At 28.3% G+C, this 24,548-nt stretch overlaps 1 protein-coding gene across 1 annotated transcript in view; it reads right to left on the reverse strand.

The window, feature by feature from the left end:
• Positions 1–24,548, reverse strand: part of LOC120414410 (semaphorin-5A) — a 340,087-nt gene that overhangs the window by 245,842 nt on the left and 69,697 nt on the right. The window contains exon 3 of the mRNA XM_039575592.2: positions 18,883–19,034. Coding sequence (XP_039431526.2) covers positions 18,883–19,034 — 152 coding nt within the window. The remainder of the gene's footprint in view (positions 1–18,882; positions 19,035–24,548) is intronic.

A 24,548-nucleotide genomic window follows, 5' to 3' on the forward strand; every position in this document is an offset into this window, starting at 1 on the left:
TTTGGATGTGTTCTAGCTGCAGGGTTACCAGGTCTGAACAGAAAAAAAATCTGGAAAAACCTGGCAAGCCACTTTTTTTTTTCAAAGTAATAAGCAACATTGTGTTTAAAAAAACATCTTTTTGCTAATATTATTTTTAGACTTTGAAGTGCTTTTTGGGTGACGCCCAAAATAAATTGTTTCTTTATTCTTAAATGGCTGTAGCAAAAATATTTATTAGAGGTGGGCAAAATCGCTCTTTTTTAGGACCCGCTCATTTTCATTCGCTCATTAAAAAGAGCCGCTCTTTTGAACGGCTCTTTCGCTCTTTTTCGAAATTAATTTTTATAAGCTTTGAAATATTTGAAACTGCATTTTCAATTACCAAAAACAAATTAAGTACTATTTGTTTTCGAAATTCAATAAATTATGTTTATAACAAAAATCATGCCGTCTTGAAACGGTTCTTCCAAAAAACCAGAGTTTAAAAAAGAACCGCAGTTCTTTCTTTGAGAGCCACGGTTCGTTCGCTCTTTTCAGTGAACCGGCTCTTTGAGCGGTTCGCTCTTTTTTTGCCCACCTCTAAGATTTATCGTCTATGTTTCTTAGACAAATTAATAGGTTTTTTCAACCCTATGAAAAAAATTGAATAGGCACTCAACTGCCGTTTTACGGCGATATGATGTATACGCCATTTTGGACATTTTCAATTTTATTGTACAGTCTGATAAAGAATCTTAAAAGCTACCTCCTGACGAAAGAATTTTTCAAAAAACTGCTCTGGGGCCCATTTTATTAAGCAAACAAACAATGATGTATACGCCAATTTTACTCATCATGATGTATGTATACATTGAGAATTGATAGAAGTCAAATTCAATACTGTTTGAATGTTGATATGAGGTTTTGGGACCAAATCAAGACTGGGCAATATTTTATTACATTATTTCGATTTAATTCTTAAGGGGACGTCCATTAGGCATCATCCATAAAGTTTGTCACGTTCTGAGGGAAGAGGGGGGTTTTGAGAAAGCGTGGCGTTGCGTGTTAAAAGCATAGGGAAATCGTGACAAAGGGGGGTGGAGTAAATTTTGGCTGATTTTAATGTGACGTACTTAATGGATGACACCTTATCCACATCCACGTAGACACTTTTTTGAAAATTCTAGACCCACCCACCTCCCTTGCTGACAATTGTTCATGCAAAAATGTGTTTATGCAGCATAGACAATCGCTAAGGGAACGTTCTTTTATTACGTAACGCAAAAATCGAATTTTTAGACCCCCCCTCGTAACAAAATTTCCATACAAATTTAAAAAAAAATGTATGGAGCGTAACACGGCCTCCGACCCCCCTCCCCCAACTCGTTACGTAATAAAAGAACGCTCCCTAATACCTTCCCCCCCCTTAAAGTATCGTGGACAATGCATTACGGGATCCACTCAGCTATCAAAATAGCTGGCACAAAAATTAAAGCCAGCTTTGATCGCTTTGATCGAGCAATGTATACATACATCATTGGGCAGGAAAAGTAGTGATTTTTTATTGCTATTTTTTCGGCCAAATGATGTTTGTGGTTTAAAATCGTAGAGAATAGGAAAAAACAAGAAATTTTGTAGGGGCCATATTTTTATTGTACTTTTTAACAGTTTCTACAGAGCAGACCTCAAATCAGTCATTTTGAATTGAAAAAATGAACAAAAACAGAAAATCGTGTCTACAGCAAAATCACCTCAATGGCGTATACATCATATCGCCGTAAAACGGCAGTCAATGCCAAAATTATTCAATCGAAAAATGTATGATTTAATTAAAGTTGATTTGAAATTGGCTGTATTTCAAAGAAGTTGCATATTTCCAAAAATAAAATAATTTATTTTGATTGCCGCCAAAAAAAGATGTAAACATATTTTTTGCGTGTATTTCAACTTTTGTCCATTCCTTTGTCTTACTGTTTGGCCTGCACGATGCGCTTCTTTCATCAACATATTCTCAATAGTGAGGAATTCAATGCTTTACAACTTTGTAGAACATACCAAAAATGTATATTTCGATCCTGAAAAGTTATTAGCAATTTCAAAAAATATTTTTTGTATGAAAAACATTTTTTTCATCAATCTCAACCGATTTCGCTCAAAATTTGCAGGGGTCATTTTATCTGGGCACCCTAATGTTCATGCATTCCCAATTGCAAATGTTTTCCAAACAGGGCTCCATAAAATTTTACGGATTTTGCAAAGTCTAGTACAGGAGTTATGAAACTTGCTATCAATTTTCGGATTTTTGTTAGAAAAAATATAGTTTTTTTGGCAATTTAAAAATAAGTTATAAATAAAAATCACCCTTCAATGGACTTCTGATTGCTGAGTACAGTGCCATTTGAATAGCCCTCATTTTTTTAACTTGCGATATCTCGGAAACAAAAATAATTGTATCTAACCTATTTAAAAAAATCATGATACTGAAATTTTGCATTTTTTTTAAAGAGCAGAAAATTTCACAAAAACTTAATTTTTAACATTTAAAATCGAACCAATAGACTTTGAGCACGGGTATGAATCTTCAAGCAATTTCAATATGGCGACTTGTATCAGAAGATTGTGAGGCATTTTCGCTAGTTCTCACTGTTCTGTGTTCTGCGTGCACGTCCGCAAATATCGACCACACACATACTAACACAAAGCGCCACCAAGAGGCAAAAGGTAGTTACGAATATTTTTGGCACTTTTGTTAAAAAATATGCGGTTTTGCAAAAACAAATAACAAAACCAACTATTAAGGGTAGTTCGACTATCAAACTTGTAATTCGTTGCTGATTTATTAGGAAATTTAAAAAAAAAAGTTTTCTGCAGCACCCCTTTTGGGCGGACATTTCTGTTGTCACCTTTTGGTTCCTTGGATTAGCCATGGATAATTTCACAGTGTAATAAACAGGGCAGCTACCACCACGCGGCGCCACCGTTTTGATTGAGAAAATGATACAGGTTTTTCAGACGAGTTTCAATCCCGTGTTTTGAGGTATCGAGACCTGGAAAAAGGGTTTATTGGGACCATCCATAAACCACGTGGACACTTTAGGGGGGGGGGGGATGGCGATTTTCCACGCTCCATACAAACAAGTTTTTTTTTGTATGGACAATTGTCCACAAAGGGAGGGGGGGGGGGGGTGAGATTTCCAAAAAAGTGTCCACGTGGTTTTTGGATGGTCCCATTAAAAGTCACTGAGAAAAATCTTAGGCAACCAGCAGTCCGTTCAACAAAGTGAAAATAGGTAGGAAATTTCTAAGCTTTCAAAAATATGTTTTGCTTAGACGCATATCCTTTAAAAAAAATTAATTGCAAAAAAATAAAATTTTCATGAATTAAAATGAACTGCTAATACACACAACTTTGCTTTATAAAAAAATATGTTATTTTCGATTGCAAATTCCATTTTGTATCCAAAAATGGTTGCCGACGGCAGAGTTGTGTACATTTGTGGAGGCTTGTTGTGTCAACAAATCAAGTTATTGAAAAAAGTATTTATTTTCAAAATGAAATTATTTAACTAGAAGCGACTTCAAGGTGTTTCCAACATAACTTAAAAACGGTCAAAAACCACCAGCTAGCCATATGAAGTAACTAAATCATTAAACAACGATGTGTGTGTGTGTGTGTGTGACTTGCATATCGTTTTGACAAGCTGCACAAAATTATGCCGAAAAAAGAGCCGCAACACAATTACCGGCTTCAAATGTTTGACAAAACTTGTTGTGCTTGGTCATGTTGTGTTGTGCACTCAAATGTACTAAGGTCTACGTCCTCCCCACTGGACAATAGATCCTAATCTTGATTAGTTTGGGTGTTGAGTCGAAGCTGGTCTGGGTCATTCATAATTGGGGTTTTCAAGAGTCTTTTTTTCGGCACAGTTGTTCACAATGATAAGCCAATTTTGTTGGTTATGTTACTCGTATGGGTTTCCAGCTGGGTGCACGGAGAAAAAACCGTTCCGAAATTCGTGAACAAATGTTCATGTTTTCGCGTACATTAAAAGTTCATGAAATCATGAACTTGATCACGAAATCATGTTGAAATGTTTACGATATCGTGAACAGTGTTCACAAAATTGGGAACACATTTTATGCTTAGAAGTTAACACATTGTTTTCGTTAGATGGCGTTGTGTAACAGAGTTTGTGTCTAGGAATCAGCGCTATCTGCAGGTGGAATTTCGTCGGTTGCATGAGAAGGAGCAAACGAAATCACGCACAGACATGTTTCGTTGCGCCCGACTTGGGCCTTCGGATGACGTCAAAGAAGTGAATCCAAATAGGGTCCTTAAGCAAATAGGGTCATTAAGATAAGTTCAAATAAATGAAACATTAATGAATTTAATTACTTTTTAATAATTTTAACATTCAAGCAAATCAATTTGAATTGTAAAATTGTAAAATTGTAAAATTGTAAAATTGTAAAATTGTAAAATTGTAAAATTGTAAAATTGTAAAATTTTAAAATTGTAAAATTTTAAAATTGTAAAATTGTAAAATTGTAAAATTGTAAAATTGTAAAATTGTAAAATTGTAAAATTGTAAAATTGTAAAATTGTAAAATTGTAAAATTGTAAAATTGTAAAATTGTAAAATTGTAAAATTGTAAAATTGTTAAAATTGTAAAATTGTAAAATTGTAAAATTGTAAAATTGTAAAATTGTAAAATTGTAAAATTGTAAAATTGTAAAATTGTAAAATTGTAAAATTGTAAAATTGTAAAATTGTAAAATTGTAAAATTGTAAAATTGTAAAATTGTAAAATTGTAAAATTGTAAAATTGTAAAATTGTAAAATTGTAAAATTGTAAAATTGTAAAATTGTAAAATTGTAAAATTGTAAAATTGTAAAATTGTAAAATTGTAAAATTGTAAAATTGTAAAATTGTAAAATTGTAAAATTGTAAAATTGTAAAATTGTAAAATTGTAAAATTGTAAAATTGTAAAATTGTAAATTGTAAAATTGTAAAATTGTAAAATTGTAAAATTGTAAAATTGTAAAATTGTAAAATTGTAAAATTGTAAAATTGTAAAATTGTAAAATTGTAAAATTGTAAAATTGTAAAATTGTAAAATTGTAAAATTGTAAAATTGTAAAATTGTAAAATTGTAAAATTGTAAAATTGTAAAATTGTAAAATTGTAAAATTGTAAAATTGTAAAATTGTAAAATTGTAAAATTGTAAAATTGTAAAATTGTAAAATTGTAAAATTGTAAAATTGTAAAATTGTAAAATTGTAAAATTGTAAAATTGTAAAATTGTAAAATTGTAAAATTGTAAAATTGTAAAATTGTAAAATTGTAAAATTGTAAAATTGTAAAATTGTAAAATTGTAAAATTGTAAAATTGTAAAATTGTAAAATTGTAAAATTGTAAAATTGTAAAATTGTAAAATTGTAAAATTGTAAAATTGTAAAATTGTAAAATTGTAAAATTGTAAAATTGTAAAATTGTAAAATTGTAAAATTGTAAAATTGTAAAATTGTAAAATTGTAAAATTGTAAAATTGTAAAATTGTAAAATTGTAAAATTGTAAAATTGTAAAATTGTAAAATTGTAAAATTGTAAAATTGTAAAATTGTAAAATTGTAAAATTGTAAAATTGTAAAATTGTAAAATTGTAAAATTGTAAAATTGTAAAATTGTAAAATTGTAAAATTGTAAAATTGTAAAATTGTAAAATTGTAAAATTGTAAAATTGTAAAATTGTAAAATTGTAAAATTGTAAAATTGTAAAATTGTAAAATTGTAAAATTGTAAAATTGTAAAATTGTAAAATTGTAAAATTGTAAAATTGTAAAATTGTAAAATTGTAAAATTGTAAAATTGTAAAATTGTAAAATTGTAAAATTGTAAAATTGTAAAATTGTAAAATTGTAAAATTGTAAAATTGTAAAATTGTAAAATTGTAAAATTGTAAAATTGTAAAATTGTAAAATTGTAAAATTGTAAAATTGTAAAATTGTAAAATTGTAAAATTGTAAAATTGTAAAATTGTAAAATTGTAAAATTGTAAAATTGTAAAATTGTAAAATTGTAAAATTGTAAAATTGTAAAATTGTAAAATTGTAAAATTGTAAAATTGTAAAATTGTAAAATTGTAAAATTGTAAAATTGTAAAATTGTAAAATTGTAAAATTGTAAAATTGTAAAATTGTAAAATTGTAAAATTGTAAAATTGTAAAATTGTAAAATTGTAAAATTGTAAAATTGTAAAATTGTAAAATTGTAAAATTGTAAAATTGTAAAATTGTAAAATTGTAAAATTGTAAAATTGTAAAATTGTAAAATTGTAAAATTGTAAAATTGTAAAATTGTAAAATTGTAAAATTGTAAAATTGTAAAATTGTAAAATTGTAAAATTGTAAAATTGTAAAATTGTAAAATTGTAAAATTGTAAAATTGTAAAATTGTAAAATTGTAAAATTGTAAAATTGTAAAATTGTAAAATTGTAAAATTGTAAAATTGTAAAATTGTAAAATTGTAAAATTGTAAAATTGTAAAATTGTAAAATTGTAAAATTGTAAAATTGTAAAATTGTAAAATTGTAAAATTGTAAAATTGTAAAATTGTAAAATTGTAAAATTGTAAAATTGTAAAATTGTAAAATTGTAAAATTGTAAAATTGTAAAATTGTAAAATTGTAAAATTGTAAAATTGTAAAATTGTAAAATTGTAAAATTGTAAAATTGTAAAATTGTAAAATTGTAAAATTGTAAAATTGTAAAATTGTAAAATTGTAAAATTGTAAAATTGTAAAATTGTAAAATTGTAAAATTGTAAAATTGTAAAATTGTAAAATTGTAAAATTGTAAAATTGTAAAATTGTAAAATTGTAAAATTGTAAAATTGTAAAATTGTAAAATTGTAAAATTGTAAAATTGTAAAATTGTAAAATTGTAAAATTGTAAATTGTAAAATTGTAAAATTGTAAAATTGTAAAATTGTAAAATTGTAAAATTGTAAAATTGTAAAATTGTAAAATTGTAAAATTGTAAAATTGTAAAATTGTAAAATTGTAAAATTGTAAAATTGTAAAATTGTAAAATTGTAAAATTGTAAAATTGTAAAATTGTAAAATTTTAAAATTGTAAAATTGTAAATTGTAAATTGTTAGTTGTAAATTGTAAAATTGTAAAAAATTAAAATAAAAAAATTGCAAATTTGCAAAATTGTAAAACTGTTAAATTGTAAAATTGTAAAATTGTAAAATTGTAAAATTGTAAAATTGTAAAATTGTAAAATTGTAAAATTGTAAAATTGTAAAATTGTAAAATTGTAAAATTGTAAAATTGTAAAATTGTAAAATTGTAAAATTGTAAAATTGTAAAATTAAAATTGTAAAAATCTAAAATTGTAAAATTGTAAAACTGCAAAAATTTAAAATTGAAAAATAGCAAAATTGTAAAATTGTAAAGTTGTAAAATTGTAAAGTTGTAAATTGTAAAAAATTGTAAATTGTAAAATTGTAAAATTGCAAATTGTAAAATTGTTAAATTGTAAAATTGTAAAATTGTAAAATTGTAAAATTGTAAAATTGTAAAATTGTAAAATTGTAAAATTGTAAAATTGTAAAATTGTAAAATTGTAAAATTGTAAAATTGTAAAATTGTAAAATTGTAAAATTGTAAAATTGTAAAATTGTAAAATTGTAAAATTGTAAAATTGTAAAATTGTAAAATTGTAAAATTGTAAAATTGTAAAATTGTAAAATTGTAAAATTGTAAAATTGTAAAATTGTAAAATTGTAAAATTGTAAAATTGTAAAATTGTAAAATTGTAAAATTGTAAAATTGTAAAATTGTAAAATTGTAAAATTGTAAAATTGTAAAATTGTAAAATTGTAAAATTGTAAAATTGTAAAATTGTAAAATTGTAAAATTGTAAAATTGTAAAATTGTAAAATTGTAAAATTGTAAAATTGTAAAATTGTAAAATTGTAAAATTGTAAAATTGTAAAATTGTAAAATTGTAAAATTGTAAAATTGTAAAATTGTAAAATTGTAAAATTGTAAAATTGTAAAATTGTAAAATTGTAAAATTGTAAAATTGTAAAATTGTAAAATTGTAAAATTGTAAAATTGTAAAATTGTAAAATTGTAAAATTGTAAAATTGTAAAATTGTAAAATTGTAAAATTGTAAAATTGTAAAATTGTAAAATTGTAAAATTGTAAAATTGTAAAATTGTAAAATTGTAAAATTGTAAAATTGTAAAATTGTAAAATTGTAAAATTGTAAAATTGTAAAATTGTAAAATTGTAAAATTGTAAAATTGTAAAATTGTAAAATTGTAAAATTGTAAAATTGTAAAATTGTAAAATTGTAAAATTGTAAAATTGTAAAATTGTAAAATTGTAAAATTGTAAAATTGTAAAATTGTAAAATTGTAAAATTGTAAAATTGTAAAATTGTAAAATTGTAAAATTGTAAAATTGTAAAATTGTAAAATTGTAAAATTGTAAAATTGTAAAATTGTAAAATTGTAAAATTGTAAAATTGTAAAATTGTAAAATTGTAAAATTGTAAAATTGTAAAATTGTAAAATTGTAAAATTGTAAAATTGTAAAATTGTAAAATTGTAAAATTGTAAAATTGTAAAATTGTAAAATTGTAAATTTGTAAAATTGTAAAATTGTAAAATTGTAAAATTGTAAAATTGTAAAATTGTAAAATTGTAAAATTGTAAAATTGTAAAATTGTAAAATTGTAAAATTGTAAAATTGTAAAATTGTAAAATTGTAAAATTGTAAAATTGTAAAATTGTAAAATTGTAAAATTGTAAAATTGTAAAATTGTAAAATTGTAAAATTGTAAAATTGTAAAATTGTAAAATTGTAAAATTGTAAAATTGTAAAATTGTAAAATTGTAAAATTGTAAAATTGTAAAATTGTAAAATTGTAAAATTGTAAAATTGTAAAATTGTAAAATTGTAAAATTGTAAAATTGTAAAATTGTAAAATGGTAAAATTGTAAAATTGTAAAATTGTAAAATTGTAAAATTGTAAAATTGTAAAATTGTAAAATTGTAAAATTGTAAAATTGTAAAATTGTAAAATTGTAAAATTGTAAAATTGTAAAATTGTAAAATTGTAAAATTGTAAAATTGTAAAATTGTAAAATTGTAAAATTGTAAAATTGTAAAATTGTAAAATTGTAAAATTGTAAAATTGTAAAATTGTAAAATTGTAAAATTGTAAAATTTTAAAATTGTTTAAACATTTAAACATTTAAACATTTAAACATTAAAACATTAAAACATTAAAACATTAAAACATTAAAACATTAAAACATTAAAACATTAAAACATTAAAACATTTAAACATTTAAACATTTAAACATTTAAACATTTAAACATTTAAACATTTAAACATTTAAACATTTAAACATTAAAACATTAAAACATTAAAACATTTAAACATTTAAACATTAAAACATTAAAACATTAAAACATTAAAACATTTAAACATTTAAACATTAAAACATTTAAACATTAAAACATTTAAACATTTAAACATTTAAACATTTAAACATTTAAACATTAAAACATTAAAACATTTAAACATTTAAACATTTAAACATTAAAACATTAAAACATTTAAACATTTAAACATTTAAACATTAAAACATTAAAACATTTAAACATTTAAACATTTAAACATTAAAACATTTAAACATTTAAACATTTAAACATTTAAACATTTAAACATTTAAACATTTAAACATTTAAACATTTAAACATTTAAACATTTAAACATTTAAACATTTAAACATTTAAACATTTAAACATTTAAACATTTAAACATTTAAACATTTAAACATTTAAACATTTAAACATTTAAACATTTAAACATTTAAACATTTAAACATTTAAACATTTAAACATTTAAACATTTAAACATTTAAACATTTAAACATTTAAACATTTAAACATTTAAACATTTAAACATTTAAACATTTAAACATTTAAACATTTAAACATTTAAACATTTAAACATTTAAACATTTAAACATTTAAACATTTAAACATTTAAACATTTAAACATTTAAACATTTAAACATTTAAACATTTAAACATTTAAACATTTAAACATTTAAACATTTAAACATTTAAACATTTAAACATTTAAACATTTAAACATTTAAACATTTAAACATTTAAACATTTAAACATTTAAACATTTAAACATTTAAACATTTAAACATTTAAACATTTAAACATTTAAACATTTAAACATTTAAACATTTAAACATTTAAACATTTAAACATTTAAACATTTAAACATTTAAACATTTAAACATTTAAACATTTAAACATTTAAACATTTAAACATTTAAACATTTAAACATTTAAACATTTAAACATTTAAACATTTAAACATTTAAACATTTAAACATTTAAACATTTAAACATTTAAACATTTAAACATTTAAACATTTAAACATTTAAACATTTAAACATTTAAACATTTAAACATTTAAACATTTAAACATTTAAACATTTAAACATTTAAACATTTAAACATTTAAACATTTAAACATTTAAACATTTAAACATTTAAACATTTAAACATTTAAACATTTAAACATTTAAACATTTAAACATTTAAACATTTAAACATTTAAACATTTAAACATTTAAACATTTAAACATTTAAACATTTAAACATTTAAACATTTAAACATTTAAACATTTAAACATTTAAACATTTAAACATTTAAACATTTAAACATTTAAACATTTAAACATTTAAACATTTAAACATTTAAACATTTAAACATTTAAACATTTAAACATTTAAACATTTAAACATTTAAACATTTAAACATTTAAACATTTAAACATTTAAACATTTAAACATTTAAACATTTAAACATTTAAACATTAAATTATTTTGGAAATCAATGATTGCAAAACAACTGATGCATTTTAAAACACTTTTTTCATTCAAATGTTGACACCCCCCCCCCCTCCCCCTTTATAGTTGGAGAAAATTATTTATCAAATATTAATATTTTTTGAAAAACGTAATATCTGAACTACCCATGTTTCATTTGACACTGCGCCATTTGTGAATGCGCCCACGGCTCGTTCCATTTCAAACGTCAAGAGCGTGCTTGAAAAAAAAACCGCAACAGCGGGAGGAACCAAATTGTTCCGGAATCCCGGAGAAATCCCGAACTTGGGGCTAGGTGTTGGGGCTGGCAAGCGGATTTGGCAAATTATTGAGGTAAGTAAATTTAAGAATGTTTTCTTTGATTTAAGTTGATTAGTTTCCTTACTTTACAGCTTCGCCGAAACCATCCGATTCTACAGATTATGACCGCTGTTTTGGGCCATCGGCAAGATCCTACAGAATTTTCTGTCCGGATTGCCATCTTATCAAATATTTCGGTAAGTTTTTCTATGTTTGATGCTGAAAATTTTGTTAACAAAAACATACTTTACAGATGTTCCCGCGCCAGATTCTTCCAGGCGGCCTCTGGCATCTTCTAACCTTCCCGTCTTCATCGGTGCAACAAAAATCGGGATGGCCACCAGATTGAACCACTGCAGGTCCAGCCATGTGTGGTTTTACTGCAGGCAGCGTAAAAAAGAGTGTTTATTTGTAAAGTGATGTGTTTTTATCAATAAAAATTTAATTAATTTCAATTCAACGCCATGATGATTTTTGTAGTTTGGTTACTGGCCACCAGATGGCAACGCATTTCCCTGAGCCCAAAAATGGCCACCAGATGGCAGAGTCATCAAAGAAATACTCCACCACAGACACCAACCCAAAACGTAGTACCATTTTTATCCGCTAGAGTGCTTCAATTTCTAAACCGCGTGAACAAACGTTCACGATTTGCGATTTGTTCATGGAAAGTGTTCATGGTACGTTCTCGTACCATGGAATATCACGTTGTTCCCGATTTCGTGGTACATTGTTCACGATTTTCGGAACGGTTTTTTCTCCGTGTGGCGACCTTGACGAGTAGATTCCCAAATTGTAGCTCAATAACAGCTGGTTCGGGGAACACCCGCAGGGGTATAAGAGGTTGTTGTTATGGAAAATACGACAAATTTGGAAGACGGAATAACAACGCACCGTATAGTGCAGACCTTCTCGTCAAATGTGGGAATGATTTATCGTTTTGCGAAACTGAAACCAGGTGGACATGACTTGAAGGAATTTTGGATTAGTTTTGCATATTATTTACAAGGCTGCTTATGATTATGAGCATTTTGCAACGGAGAAGGCAATTAAAATTTGATTCAAACAAGTTTTTTGTGTTGAAACCAATCGATTTTCCCAAGTTCATGTCGGCAAAACGACACCGGCGAGGTCCGGTTCGAAGAAATGTTTCCCTTTTTCAGCCGGAGCCAAGTTTCCTGAAACGTCGTCGCGATCTTCAGTCGCGACAGGTCTTTCCAACTTGCCCATTCTGCGAAAAAGGGCATATTTTACCGTTTCTTCAATTCCATTGATGGAGTTTAACCACAACAGCACAGTCCCAGTGTACACCGGGAATCCAGTTTAGTTGCGTGCGTTGTTCAGTTTTTTTGCCAACCTTGCGACGAGTTCCAGCAGCAACTTCTGATTGACGTCCTCTTCAAGACTTTGTCAACCACGTGACCATATGTGAAATATGCCCGAGCTGTGACTTGAGGGACTTGCGCGAGAACCTATATCGATGTCTTAAGTGGCAATCCCGTCCCGTTGGAACCACTGACTGTCGCCGGAATGGGGTCACTGGTGGAAGCTGCAAAACCCTCTGTGCGGAACCGTTATTGTCCCTTCGAAAGCACTCAAGCTACCTGTTGAAGTTGGTGGAGCTGTTACAAATTACCAACGCTGAACAAATCGTCTCACGCACGCAACGACCGTTCCCGACGATCGCTGCGGCTGCGGTGTACAAGATTGAATTTAATGAACAGTAATTAAATCGACTTCAATTACCATAAAGGTACGACGACATCGCGACGGTGAGAGGAAGACGACGAACCCCGCGCCGATGAGAGCGGAACAGCAAAGTGAAGGTCGTCCGATGAGGGTTTTTTTTTTCGAGCAAGACAAGGTTCCTTTCACACAAAAACGCCCTTTTCCTCGCTAACGATTGCTGGATGGAAACTGTTGCATGAGAAATTATCAAGCTGAACGTGAATAAGGGGGCTGAAGGTCCTTGACACTTGATAGCACGTAAGTGGGAGAAATTGTATTTGATTAGTAAATTTTGATTTAATAAGGCCAATAATGAGCTTAAGGTTTCATTTTTGACCTTCCGAAATACATTACATTTGAAGTTTTTGGCTCAATATATTTGAATTGGTTCTCGATCTTGTTGCCTTGGTACTCTTGGGACTTCAATGGACGTCTTCTATCTCTCCAATTTAAATAAATTGTTTTAAGGCCCCCGTCTCGTGACTCGCGCGCGCGTGGTTTATCATTTTTCATATTTGTTAGATTTAGTTAGAAAAAACACGGAATTTTAAAATGAAAAATTTTGTTCTAAATGAAAAAATGACTCATCTGGGTCAATGTTCCAATTTTTTTTTACAGTCGAGTAACGGAAAATGGGAGATTTTTTAAAACTTTTTTAGTGTTTTTTTCGATGAAAAATACTTTTTTTCTGAATTCTGAGTACGCCATCAAATCGGGCGTCTAATTTTACATAAAAGTCCCTTTGACACCAAATTTCTATCTCATCACCGTTTCAGGCTGCAAATTATTGAAAAACACCTCTTTTTTCGCATGTTCAAAAATGGAAGGGGTCGTACCACCCCTCCGTCACGAGATATCAAAAAACGGACCACGGATTCGTGATCAGGGACAAAAGTTACCCCTTAGGACAAAGTTTCACGCAAATCGAAGAGGGGTCAGGGCAACTGCTGTGAGAGTTGGCGGAGAATTACCCATTAGGATTTTTTTTAAATGGGGACATGGAGAAGAAAATTTCCGATTTTTGATTTTACATTTTTTTAAACCTAATTTCGACAACATCTGTCTGCTTCGATTTTTTTCATTTTTATAGTGTTAATATTAAGGACATTTGTACTGGTTTAAACAATATTTAGATTTTTTTGTGAAATTCAGATGTACAGTACCACAAAATGTTTATTCTCGAGGAAAAAAACTTGCTCGAAGCTAATAATTGCAAAATAACTGAATTGGTGTCATTCGAAAACTCTTAAAAAAGTGACCCGTAATTTTTCAATCAACAACATCTCGGAAAAAAACATTTTCAACGTAAACATAGAAATCGTTGGGAAATTTTGTCAAAATGTTTCCAGTATTTGAAAGTCAGTCTAATGTTTTAAAATGACCAAAAACGTTTTTACCTATTCGAAATGTCGTTTTTGAACAAAAATCTTAAATATTCTTTTTTTCCCAGAAATTCGGAAAATATCAAATCAGTTTAAAAAAATTTACATTGAAAATCGGAGATTTCGAGATATCGTCGAATGGACAATAAGAGCGCAATGGGCAGCACTTAGAATAAGAACGAATTTATGTGTCGCATGTATTTAGAATTTATTTTGAAGAGCAGTAAAATCGATAAGAGTGCGTTTGGTACAGTATGTCTACACAGAAAAAAATATGTAAATTTACACAGCACGTAATTACTGTTTCTTATGTAAACTCACTCAATGTAATGTTCAAATATGATGTAAAGAGTAAAAAGTCATGGAAATTACTCTAATGTAAATCTAAATCTAATGTAAATCATGAATCTAATGGAAACGTTGAGCATGGAAACTCAAATCTGATGAATTTCTACCCGTGTTCGGCTTCCTGTAAATTCCTATTTCATGTAAATCATATATCCAATGCATTTCTGCCAAACGTTAACTTCAAAACTACCCGAACTAAAAATAGTAATATTTGGTTCTCTTTCTATCGCTCTCATACTTCGCTGGCCCACTGCCTGAGCCTCGACCTGAACAAGTTGATGCTTTAGCCGCTCGTTCATAAAATGCGAAGATGGCTCTGTCGGCAGCGGGTAGCAGCAGTAACACCGAACATTCTACCCGTCGTCCGTTCGATTCCAGTCCAGCGTTATTCCATTTGGCCGTCGACGAGAATGCGTCCCCTACCTGTGAAACAACTTTTTAAAATCATAATTTCCTTTTGCTGCCCGCTTCACTCATTTTAAAATAGAACATAGGCCTACTGCAATCCAAGTCGAGCTTCCATTCCCATTGGCCAATCAGAATTAGTTGATTTGAACTAATGTAAATTTCAAAACTAATGTAATTTCCAACACTAATGTAAATTTTCAAAACTAATGTAAATTTTCAAAACTAATGTAAATTTCCAATGAATCTAATGTAAATTTCCAATGAACCTAATGTAAATATACATCATTTACCATGATACCTTTTGGTACATGATAAATAATGTAAATTTACAGAAATATTTTTTTCTGTGTACGTATTTCTTTTTCCCTGTAGATTCAGTGAAATTTGTTCTGTTCACAGAATACGTTATGAGCAGTTTTCTCAGATTTCGGTCATTCGATTTTTTTTTTGTATTTTTTAATCCTACTGAAACTTTTTTGGTGCCTTCGGCATGCCCAAAAAATCCAATTTGCATAATTAGTTTTTAATTTTTTTATTTTTTATATGTTTTAGAGGACATAAAATGCCAACTTTTCAGAAATTTCCAGGTTTTGCAAAAGCATGCCCTTTTAACATGTTAATTTTGATTTGAAAATTTTGAAAATATTGGTTTCGAAAAGATCGGAAAATTTCACAAATGTTTTATATTTTAACATTGAAAATCGAACCATTAATTGCTGAGATATCGACGTTTAAAAATGGTGGGCTGTTTTGGTGAGACTTAGAAAACATCAATTTTCCTGTTTTTAAACCTTTGCATTGCAATATCTCAGCAACTAAAGGTCGTATCAACAAAGTCCGAAGAAGCAAAATATAGAGAATTTTCTCAGCTTTTCAAAAATATTTTTTTCAAAAGTCGGCAAACATGTGCACTCATTTAAAAAAATGAAAAACTGCGACTATTTTCAAAAAAGTCACCTAAAAATGGATTTAACTTGAAAACGGTGCATTTTATCAAAATTTCAGTAGAGTACTTTTTGATTGCGAATATGTTTTTACATCGAAAAATGAAGTTGAAAAATTTTTGCGACCAATATTTCGATTTTTTAAAAAATCAGTAGTGATTCAAAAGTTCATAACTCACTCAATGATTTTTTGCATAACCTGGAAATTTCTGAAAAGTTGGCATTTTATGTCCTTTAAAGCATATCAAAAAATAAAAAAAAAAATGAAAATAGTATTTTTTGCAAATCAAGTTTAGTGATAAAAAGTTAAATAAAAAATCATCATTTTTTTACCGTGTATCATTTTTTTCCAGTGTAGTCCATATCCATACCTACAACTTTGCCGAAGACACCAAATCGATCAAAAAATCCTTCAAAAGATACAGATTTTCAATTATAGTACATCATTTTTGTATAAACAGCTGCCAAATTTGTATGGAAAATTATATGGATAAACTAATGATGCAAAATGCCTTCTTTGGGCATACAAAAGGCACCAAAGAAGTTTCAGCCGGATTAAAAAATACAAAAATTAAAATTAAAAAAAAAACGATTTCGTAGAGAATTGCTCTTATGCGGTAAACACAACGCAGAAGGGCTGGCCACTTTAATTTTTATATTTTCGATTTTTCTAGGATGTTCTGCAATTTTTAATAATGACAGGAAAACTGCTTGTGGCGTAATCTAAGCACAAGACTTCCAGCATGCTTTACCACCATTGGACTGGCTGCGTTTGTGTTAGATCAGATTAGATTAGATTAGATTAGATTAGATTAGATTAGATTAGATTAGATTAGATTAGATTAGATTAGATTAGATTAGATTAGATTAGATTAGATTAGATTAGATTAGATTAGATTAGATTAGATTAGATTAGATTAGATTAGATTAGATTAGATTAGATTAGATTATATTAGATTAGATTAGATTAGATTAGATTAGATTAGATTAGATTAGATTAGATTAGATTAGATTAGATTAGATTAGATTAGATTAGATTAGATTAGATTAGATTAGATTAGATTAGATTAGATTAGATTAGATTAGATTAGACATAACGACTTTTTATTTCTTATAAATTTTGTTCCATAGATTGGAAACGATCGAAAATGTTTTGAAAATAATATTATCATACACGGATAGCAATACTGTAAGCCTTCTGGTAACTCTATGTTGTCAAACTTGTAAACATTGATATGTATCCAAAATCATCAACATTTTTCCGATTCTTAACAACAATGTTGTCGATTTACATCGAAATCGACAAAAAAAATTACGATTTCAGAAACATTTTGAGGTTTACAAATTCGATAATATAGAGTTACCGAATAAACTACGCACCAAAAAATCCGATGGCAAAATCGCATGCAAAAGCATGCACATCACCTTCGTAAAAATAAACACCTAATATTACACACTGCATGTACAATTTTTGCAAATACAAAAAAAAAGGTGCAATCGACGGGATTCAAACCCAGCATCAACAGTAAGGACTGGCGCCTTAGCCCACTCGGCCATCAGACCGAAAAAAAAATTCTTATATCGGTATATTTTTTTTCTATTTAAGGTTGAACTTTGCATTTCTGTTTTCTTTTTTTCTGTTTGAAAGATAGTTTTCCTATTCAGATTTAATGTTTTCCAAGAAAAATAATAACTGAATTCTGGAACATTTTTTCCCCTATGGACGTTTACCGGCAGTTCCTCGTGGTGAAGGTCGATAAATTTCTGCGCCAGTGGAATGGCTTTTCGTTGCATCGCGATTTTCGTCCAAGGATGAAATTAGTATGTATCCAACACACTGCACTCCCAGGGAAACCCAGGGTGAAGGAGACGCTGAAAGGGACACCCATAAAAAAGCGATACATAAAATTGAGAAAGCATTGGGCGAAAAAGAGTGGTTTGACCTGACCATTTTACATCTTTATATCACGCAGCAGAAAGGATGGCGGTGGCGGGGCCATAATTTAATTATAGCGGAACGGTGATTGAACTCATTAATCATTACGGGGCATGAGGGGGATTGGCTCGCAGAATGACAACTCTTCCCAATAAACTGAAAATTAAAACTTTTCTCACGCTCGCGATAAAAATGGGAAGTCCGACCTGGTTATCGTGATGTGAGCTGTGAGTTGGCGAAATTTTTGAAGTCATGAAAATTGATGGTTATTGTTTCGTTTTTAATTCATGTTTTGCCATGATTAATCATATATTGTTTAACGGATAAATGCAGGTGCAAAGTCTATATTTTTATGAAAGTTTGACTTTCTTAAAATAAACGAAGAGGCAATTCGTTCAAGTTTCAAAGCCAAGTTCTTCACATTGGCGCCCACAAAGTCATCAGACTTGGGCAAAAAATGCCACGAAAAATTCCAGCAATTTATGTACTCATCGTTCCCGAGCAAGAAAAAACGCCAAGTTTTTCATTCTCTCTCCACAAAACCTAAGAGAAGGTAGCCAAACGATTGGAATCAGCAATTATCATAATCGCAAAATATTTACATATCGTTGGAATCGAGTTTTTTTTCCTTCACTTTGCTGCTGCTGAATAAACATTCTCCCCACCGGGTATTGCCAAATGAAGCTGTTAGAGACTGGCTCTTTTTTGCTGCTGTTGGGTCGTAATTTCTGGACGGCACCTTTAGCAGGGGAGAAAAAATGCACTCCCAGCGCGACTAATTGCATTTATATGACTAATAAAAAGATCTTTTCTTTGCCCTGCGTGAACATTCCCGACTTGAGAGATTGCAATTAAAATGCTGGAAAGAATTTCGAACTTGAGCGTTTTAAATAAAAATAAAAAGGGGAGAAAATTTCGCTGACACTCACCGTGATAAGAAATGTATCTGAAGTCGTTTTCGGCCACGTCAGCACTGGCAGTGGCCACTCCAAGAATCATTCCAAGGATTATGGAGGCCATTATCGCCTTCGACGAAATCGGGGACCGACTTATCCTGTGTTGCTGCCTGTGTAGTGGCATCCTGTATGAGAAAGAAAGGAGAGAAGAGTTAAAATAATTGTAAAAGTGTCGTTTATAAATGGAAATTTGTCCTAAAATAAAACCTTTTAAACTAAGATATCAAAAAGATCTTGATCATAACTTTGAATCTATGATTTTCTAATTGAATCGAATTTTAAAATTTCCTATTTCGCTTCCAGGCAAAATTTAACAAATTTCAGAACTTTAAGATAATACTAGAATGAAAATTTCATAAAAATAATTCCAATGAATTTCATAAAAAATGTACAATTTTCACGTTTCAACAAACTTAATATTCTTAGTATAGCAATGGTCGTATTGGTTGCTCCAAACCCGCCGACGCAATATTTCGACGGATCCCCCAAAATATCGGAAAAAAGCCATTCTTCCATGGTGCCAATTACATAAAAAACTTGCCGGATTTCTTATCTTAATATTTTCGGAAAAATACTACGTGAACTTTATTTTAAATAATGAGTTTTTTTTAACTCTTTTTAAATCAACTTGATGAAGATTTTTGAGAAAATTCTACAAAAGTTCGAAAAAGTTAAATTTTATTCTTTGTATTATTGCAAAATGATTGTCAAATTTATCTTCCTCTATAATTTTGAAAATTGTGTATATTATCTAACTTGATTTGCATTTAACCTTAAACAAATTGTGCAATTGTTTACTTTTCCTAATCAAGTCCAAACGTTTTCAGTTCAATCAAAATTGAATATTTAGAACAAAATTATAAGATTTTTTTTAGCTTCAAAAGAAAAAAAACTGCTCGCCTCTTTAAAACATGAATAAAAATGGTTTTTACATTTGAATTAGTTTCCAACTTACCAAATAATTCGATTTATACAATTTTGAAACGTAAATCGTGATTATAAAAATCTTTAGCTAATGAACGGATGAGAAAATTTCACACGGACTTCAAATAGGAACAATAGTTTCCAAGATATAATCGATTAAAAATTGAGTGCCGAATGGGTAGCACTTTGAAAAACAAATGTTTCGCAATTTAAATTCTTTAAAAGTTCAAAAAAGTCCAAAAGTCAAAAAAAAAATTTGCTAAGAATTTTCCCAAAATTTCAAAAAAATTGTTTAGAGATAGACGAGGATTGAAATAAAAAAAAAAAATTTAAAATTTTAACCTAAAAATTTGTTTTTACTCAAACATGATACATTTTGTCAAAAAGTCACAAAAGTACATTCAGATTTCAAAATAAATTGTATACACCGAAATGATTCTTAAATATGTTTTCGGGAATATTTTCAATATTTTCAAAAATATCACATTTTTTACAAAATGATACATAATTTGGCGAGGAACGAAACGTACTTCATACCCTATAGCTCAAAAGTTGGCACTTTTTGTCCACTAAAACATTTTAAAAGAATGAAAAAATCGAGTTTTTGTTATTAAAAGATATTTAAAAAAATAACTTTTTTCCGTGTACCTATTTTTTCCGAATAGGGGTCGTGCATAAACCACGTGGTCTCCTTAGGGGGGGGGAGGGGGTCCGAAATCCGACCGAAAAAAACCATGAAAAGCCATGGGGGGGAGGGGGGGGTCGACGGCTGACCACGTGGCCTTTATAAAAAAATCTTTTCTTAAAAAAAAAACAAAAAAATACGCGCTTTGAATTTACTTATATGCATACATTTTTGTTACACTTCAAAACCATACAATTATTGTGTTTAAAATTATTACTTATATTTCAATGTCATAATATTTTCCAATTCAATATTGAATTATATATATATATCAATACTTTGAGCCTGTAATTGAATGTACACTTTTTAATACTCATGTAACTACGTTTTGCAAAAGTTTAAAAGCTGTTAAAAAATAAAGAGACAGTAACCAAAGTTAATATACCCTAAAAAATGCGTACCAAAATGCAAACACAATTTCATTTTTTTGTTGATGGTATCAAGTAGCTAAAAATGTGCTTGCAAATTTGCATTGAAAGTAGATGTAGTCTTCGATAGTTCTATTTTGGAACAACTTAAAAAATAAATATTGCTGACAATTTTATAAGATTTTCGTAACAAGGCAAAAAACTAAATATGTATTATAAATGAAGTGTCTGAAAATGATTCTCTGCGAAAAAAAAATCAGAATCTCAGATCTTAGATAATTACCGTAGCTGGTCCTATAAGTGATCGAAGAATCTTAATCGAAAAATTTCCTTTTGAAACTTAAAACAAACTCAAGATATCTTGTATCTCCTCTCTCATGCAATATTTTTTTAAGTTCAAAGAAACTAAAAACCCCAATTTCAGGATTATCCCGCAAAATTTCAGTTTCACTACCTCATTTGCAAGTGAAACGTCTAACATTAAAAAACAACCAGTAACGAAAAAACGAACGATACATACTTTAAGATTCATCAAAAAATTTAATGAATATTTTGATATAAAATATATTCCTTTTTTCATGGGTTACACAATTCTGATTGTTATATTACATAACATTTCATAAAATACACGTTTACTATCCATCGTCAAAGTTGTAGGTATTTTTTTATGTTAATAGGGGCCATCTATTGAGCCAAAGAGAAACATGGGCAAACATTTTAGATTTTTAGAGAAAAAAAAACGAGCTTCAAGCAAACATTGTTTTTGTTTCTCAATTAATTTGAAGATAAAAAAATAGGGGCCAAAGGTGCCCTTTCCTAAAATATTAGTTTTTCTTTAAGCTGAGAAAATATACTATACCCTCAACTTCATATTTGAGATAAAACCACTCAAATATATAGACACATTAAAATAATTTAAGTTTTAAAGAGTCACTTAATTTTCAAATGCCAATATTTATTTGTGAAATAAATTTCAATACAATGCCGTCAAGATCAACATAAATAAAATTCATTAAAAAAGATGGAACGGTACTTTCAACTCGCTGGTTCTCGGGCATAACTCAACCAACCGGGACATTTTTTTTGAGTGAATTATAAGGATGTCTAGATGATCCTTAAACTTTGCAGAACTCGATATGATCAAATCTGTAATTTATGCGATCAAAAACGTCGTTCCAACTTTTGTTTGATCTAATAAAAAAAATCGCCCGAAAATCCTCGGAGACAAGCCCGAAAACCTGTGAGTTGAAGTTACCGTTCCAACGTTTTAGGGAGGCTTTGGCATCCGAGGGACATGCGTTGGGCGTCCCAGTGTTAATAATTTCAAAGATATTGAAAAGATTGAAAAATTAACTTATTTATTTTTTTTTGTATTTATTTTGAGGTAATATCTCCAACCAAAAGTTGGATCAAAAATCTTAAATCGTAGATAATTGCCTATTTAAACAACTGAAAAAAATGTAAAATAATAAATAAATTTTAGCTTAATCTTTTTTAAATTTATCAAAACACTTAGTCGATAGCAAAATCAATTTAAAGTAAGAGTAAGACTTAAACAATTTGGATGTCCATTTATGTTTTTTAGCGCGTTGTCTACAAATTTTCCAAAGACACGAAATCGATTTTCGAGCAATTCTATACAAAATCGGTCTTTATTCTTAAATTTTAATTTTTTGATTTTTTTTAATCCGTCTGAAACCTTTTTTGGTGCCCAAGCCATTTTGCATCATTAGTTTGTCCATATAGTTTTCCATACAAATTTGGCAGCAATGAAAATTAAAAAAATCTGTATCTTTTTTAAGAAATTTTTGGTCGATTTGGTGTCTTCGGCAAAGTTGTAGATATGGATAAGGACTACACTGAAAAAAATGGTAAATGGTAATTTACTTTGCTTATTTTTAATTTCACTTTTGTCACTAAAACATGATTTGCAAAAAAACACTATTTTTATTTTTTTTTTAATTTTGCCAACATTTCAGAAATTTTCAGAACGGGCAAAAAATCGTTGTTCGAGCTATGAATTTTTGAATCAATACTGATTAAAAAAAATAGAAGTATTGACCGCAACTTAATTTCAATTTTATTTTTCGATGTAAAATCGAATTTGCAATCTAAAAGTACATTAGTGAAATTTTCATAAAGTGCACCGTTTTCAAGTTATAGCTATTTTTAGGTAACTTTTTTTAAAATTAGTTGCAGTTATTAATTTAAAAAAAATATTTTTGAAATGCTGAGAAAATTCTTTGTTGCCTTGTTGCTAAGATATTGCCATGCAAAGATTTTAAAACAGAAAAATGGATGTTTACTACTCAAACAACCCATAATTTTCTTCTGTCAATATCTCAGCAACTAATGGTGCGATTTTCAATGTTTATGAATAAAACTTTCGTGAAATTTTCCTATCTTTTCGAAATCAATATTTTCAAAAAAAAATAATACTAACATTTCAAAAGGTCGTAATATTGAATGTTTGTCCCTGTCTCTGATTCTTGTATGGAGAAAAAAATTAAACAGCTCGACTTTTTTGGACACACTGAATCATTGGAATCAATCATGCTTAATTAAAAAGAAAAGTTGCTTTAGTTTGGATTTTTATGAATGTTTGGAATAAAATAAATATTAACTAGGAGCTTTCATAACTAGATATTTTCCTTTAAATAAAATGAAATTATTTTTTTCCTGAAACAAAACCTTTCTATTTAATTAATTTCGATTTTAAGAAAATATTTTAAAGCGCATTTAAATTTAATCATGAATGCTGTTTATATATCAAAATAGCTTTAATTCTTAAAGCACATTTATTCTGGATGCAATTAATTGCACTACAATTCCATAATTTTGAATACATATGTTTTACTAAGTTGCTTGTTTTGTTGAGAGTATTTTTTACTTTCTGTACCATTTCAATAAATTGTTATACTGTTATTATTTACCTTAAACTTTGTGATATCATACTTTTTTCACACTTTTAAGTGAATTTCAGTTTTTTTTTATATATTATTAAATTGGTTTTAATGGTGTTGTTTTCTGTTTGACCCAATGTCACCCTCTCTAAAGGGTGAGTTTGAGTTAATTTTAAAACGATTGGAATTTATGAACGGTGTGATTATACTAGCCATATTCTGGGAAAATTTTGGTAAATTCAGGAGCATTCTCCAACAAAATTTATTTCGATATAATTTGAAATGTTTTTATTGTATTAAAATAACAACAGTAATATCGTTTTTTGACCATAAGTCACCACCACTGACGGTACATCATTTGTGGATAAACATTTTTGAAATCTATACTTATTTTGTTTTTTTTTTAAAGATTTTTCACCTGAGAGGAAAAAGCCACGTGGCCAAAAATGGGGGGGGGGGGTTTGGCGTGAAACCACGAAAAACCATGAGGGGGGAGGGGGGGGTCAAAATTTCTCCAAAAAAGGCCACGTGGTTTATGCACGACCCCATAGTCCTAATCATAACCTACACCCTTGGCGATGACACCAAATCGATCAGAAAATCCCTTCTCATGATGCAGATTTTTGAATATTTGCATGCCACTTTTCTATGGACATCCCCAAAAAAAATATTCTCCAGCAACCGAAAAAAACGAAACTATTGGCACTACGCCCCCCGGGGCATGGCCTTCCTCTAACGTGGGATTTCTGCTCCAGCGCC

Source organism: Culex pipiens, chromosome 3, assembly GCF_016801865.2.
Source record: "Culex pipiens pallens isolate TS chromosome 3, TS_CPP_V2, whole genome shotgun sequence".
In the NCBI taxonomy this organism is placed as follows: Eukaryota; Metazoa; Arthropoda; class Insecta; order Diptera; family Culicidae; genus Culex; species Culex pipiens.